Source organism: Antedon mediterranea, chromosome 4 (assembly GCF_964355755.1).
Source record: "Antedon mediterranea chromosome 4, ecAntMedi1.1, whole genome shotgun sequence".
NCBI lineage: Eukaryota > Metazoa > Echinodermata > Crinoidea > Comatulida > Antedonidae > Antedon > Antedon mediterranea.
The window spans coordinates 13,657,826-13,661,383 of record NC_092673.1 but is presented as its reverse complement, the minus strand read 5'-3'; the positions used below and the strand labels follow the sequence as shown (position 1 = coordinate 13,661,383).

The 3,558-nt window shown below is 33.7% G+C and overlaps 1 protein-coding gene across 1 annotated transcript; it reads right to left on the bottom strand.

Moving 5' to 3' along the window:
- Window positions 1–1,199: 1,199 nt before the first annotated feature.
- On the bottom strand, window positions 1,200–3,096 carry LOC140047570 (toll-like receptor 2). Its single transcript, XM_072092612.1, has 2 exons — window positions 2,051–3,096; window positions 1,200–1,746 (listed from the first exon to the last, which is right to left on the bottom strand). Exons 1-2 carry the CDS (start codon window positions 3,094–3,096, stop codon window positions 1,200–1,202), a joined length of 1,593 nt encoding a protein of 530 aa, XP_071948713.1.
- Window positions 3,097–3,558: the final 462 nt, after the last annotated feature.

The window sequence follows — 3,558 nt, the reverse complement described above, 5'->3', positions numbered from 1 at the left end:
TATCGCAGAAAATAGCCAAATCAAGAGACTTATTGCGAATACTGCGACAGTTTGAGAGTAAAACCGAAACAGATTTTTTGGTTGGTCGATCACTACGGGATTTGTCAGATTTGTTGACTGGTCCTGGATTAGAATGGACATCCCCGGACGTGAGCAATACTTTAAAGTTGGCGGTTGAGTTTGGATAGTACTGTGTTGGTGCTTTGAAAAATTTCCGTTTGTGTGGCCTGGCTACGAATCCATTGTTGATGATAAATGGAGGGTGAATAGCGCGAAAAACAAAAGATTGTGTCCCGTACTGATCGATGTAATTATAATACATATATTTATGCACGTCGCCACTAATTGATGAATATAACTTCATAGGTAATGATTTATCAGGACTATGAATCATAAATATAACAGTACAAGTCAGTGCAATTAAAAAACGAAAATTTAGAATGGCACATCTTACCGCCGCCATACTCTGCTCCGTGAACACAAATTGCTGATTGAAATTCCGGGTTCAGCGATGGTATGAGAGCGAGTTAGGCCCAAGGAGTGGCTCTGATGCTCCAAAAGTATTACAGGCGATGAATGCCAGTGAGGGGTAGCAAGGTGAGCAGAAGCGTAAACAAAATGTAGCTTAGAGAGCTCCACGTGAACACGTCCGTTCACGTCCGTATTTGTTTTTGTTAAAAAGTAGTTATATACAAATTGATCATTCGAATGACGAGGTATCAATTCTTAATAGTTATTTTAACCTCATAGAACATTTAAAAGCATTATATACAGTATTGCATTTAGGCCTAAAGTACATTAAATTTATAAGGCAATATCATCCGGATATTTCTCATTGACAAGTCACAAAGTCACAAATCAGTTTTTTTTTTATCGATAAATAAAACAAAAATACAAAGCAAAAAATATACAAAAGGACCAGGGAGACTTCCATTAAGGCCAAAATCCGCATGCATGGAAGCCACTCGCCTAAAAAGAGCACTACTGCCTAATCTCAATACTATACATCATACCCTTTGCTAGTAGATGTGAATATGGTATTAGTCAGAAAGCATTGGCTTGTTTGCCCCCTTGTAATTAGAAATGATTGAAAACCAAATCGAATTATTGTAAATATCCACCATCCTAGAAAAATGTGTCACTAAATGTTGTAAAATAATATATGTCTAATGAGGATACTTTCGATGGTGCAAAGCTTTCTAGGGGTTATCAATTAGCCTATCTTTTGGACAGTTAGGTGACAACAGAGCTGTTTCAAGCTTGGCCCAGAACAATGCTTGTCTTTTTGGATGTTCTTCCCATTCAATATAAGTTGTTGTGGTCAATATTTTATGTAAGAGTATCGGCATGTCTTTAGGTGACACCTTTTCAATTAGTACCACTATCAAAATATCTTCATGGTTGTCAAACATACGCATGCGCGCCATTTCTAATTCGAAGTTACACCACTCACTTTTGGCAAAATGTTTGGAGACAACTAACAAAACCTTACGACAGTGTTTAACACCATTTGCAATGTTTGTAATGATTGCTTCTCCTGGAATAAAATCGCGATAGTCGACGCATAGTTTAAAATTACGCTGCACCTCCAACGATGGCTGTAAAACATCAAGAACCCATTGTTGGTCTTTGCTGTTGTAACAGACAAACACGTCATACAGAATATCTTCTCCGTTGATAGGAGGAGGTTCTTGGTTGCAAATTCGCTGGTATTGTTTACGAAGGCGTCGTCGTTGGTTCCAATACCTACATTGAAATAAATAAAATTCATTGACATAATGCAACATAATTCATAAAATAATTTTATCTTGCTTCTGATTTTAGCAGAGGGGCTTACTTACTTACAATTAACTTATCTTTAGCAATTTGATTATAAAAATAATAAAAACGTATGGTTTAAACATTTATAAAATGTTACATTCAATATGATTAGGTCTAAATTAAAAGTTTGTTGAAAAAAAACTAACTAATCAGATATTGATATTTCACTTAAGTTTTGTTTTCGTATACATAACAGCAGGCATTTATACTTGAATGCACCTGATATTACCTTAAATAGAATCTGTAGCGGTAAAATACTGCACACACAATTACAATAATAAGCCCAGCTGAAACAGATGGAATTGTATATTTAAAGATTTTTTCAAATTTGCTGCAGTTTAGTTCATTAGGATTAAATTCCATCATGTTCTTGTAATGGGTGCAATGATATGGTTTACATTTTGTGTTGTTGATATGTTGAATTGTAACATTCGTTGTCCCAATCCATTTTCTAAACCACACAAAATCACAATCACAACGAAACTTGTTGTACACCACATTTAGATACTTTAATTGAGTCAAATTTTGAAGTCCAACATCCTCAGTGATTGTAGACAGGAAGTTGCTACGTAGAGTTATTAACTGTAATCGGAATGAACCTTTAAATGCGTGTGGTGGTATACTGCTAATCTGGTTGTTGCTTAGATGTACATATTTAAGAACTGGTAAATTCTGGAAAGTTCCGAAGGGAATATAGTTTATAGAGTTTCTTGTAAGATCAACTTTTATTAGTTTTTTGCAATTGTTAAATACCTTAGGATATATTGTAGATAATCCACAATGCTTTAGATGTAGTTGTTCTAAAGAAACGAGATCATCAAGCCAGGGCAAAAGTTTATACAGCTGTGGGTTATAATCCATTGTTAAAGTGGTCAATTTTTTCAAACCACGGAATGCATTAATATCAATGTTATTATAAAATAGCTCGTTGTTATTAATATTTAAATATTGTAGAACAGTTAAATTCTGGAAAGAGTATTTCTTCAGAAACAAAATACTGTTGTCTTCCAGTTTGTAATATTTAACATCAGTTGGCATCGTATCTTGCGATGGAATAACTTTCAATCCTTTATTTGAACAATACACTTCATGACTGTAGTATACTTTCCTTTCTTCCTTGCAATATTGACAGTCACATTTCTTAGGACATCTGAAATCATCAAGCGGCTGAGTTCCATTTACCAACGGATTGTAATTGTAACACGTTAAGTTACCGCTAATAGGACAGTAGAATGTTACGAAAAGAACGATAGTAACGGGAAGAAGAGTCCGCATATTCATAGTGGTACTGTATGAACCTTTTACGTTGAAGTATAACGTAATAATGAGAGAAATCGACTGTACATGTATTCCAATAATGAGAAGTGATAATGACATTATTTATTCATCTCCTTTTTAGGTAATGGTTCAAGCTGGAAAAATAATGATTTATTAATATTTCACTTTCATAGCAAATGCAAGAATTTGGTGCAATAAAAGTGAAATAATTCCTCAAACAATCATTTTTATTATTTCTGAAATTAATTGACGTTATGATCTCATTTGTAAGTAAATTGTGCAAATTAGAAAATAATAACTTATTATCATTATCACAGATTTTATGTGACCAAAAACTCTCAACATTTTCAGTTTTACTTTATCATTCGTTCAAAACGCGACTATTATGAACGCTGAATTGAATAGGTAGTGATATTTCTTGCTTTCTTATAATATTAATTTCAATCATCAATATTAATA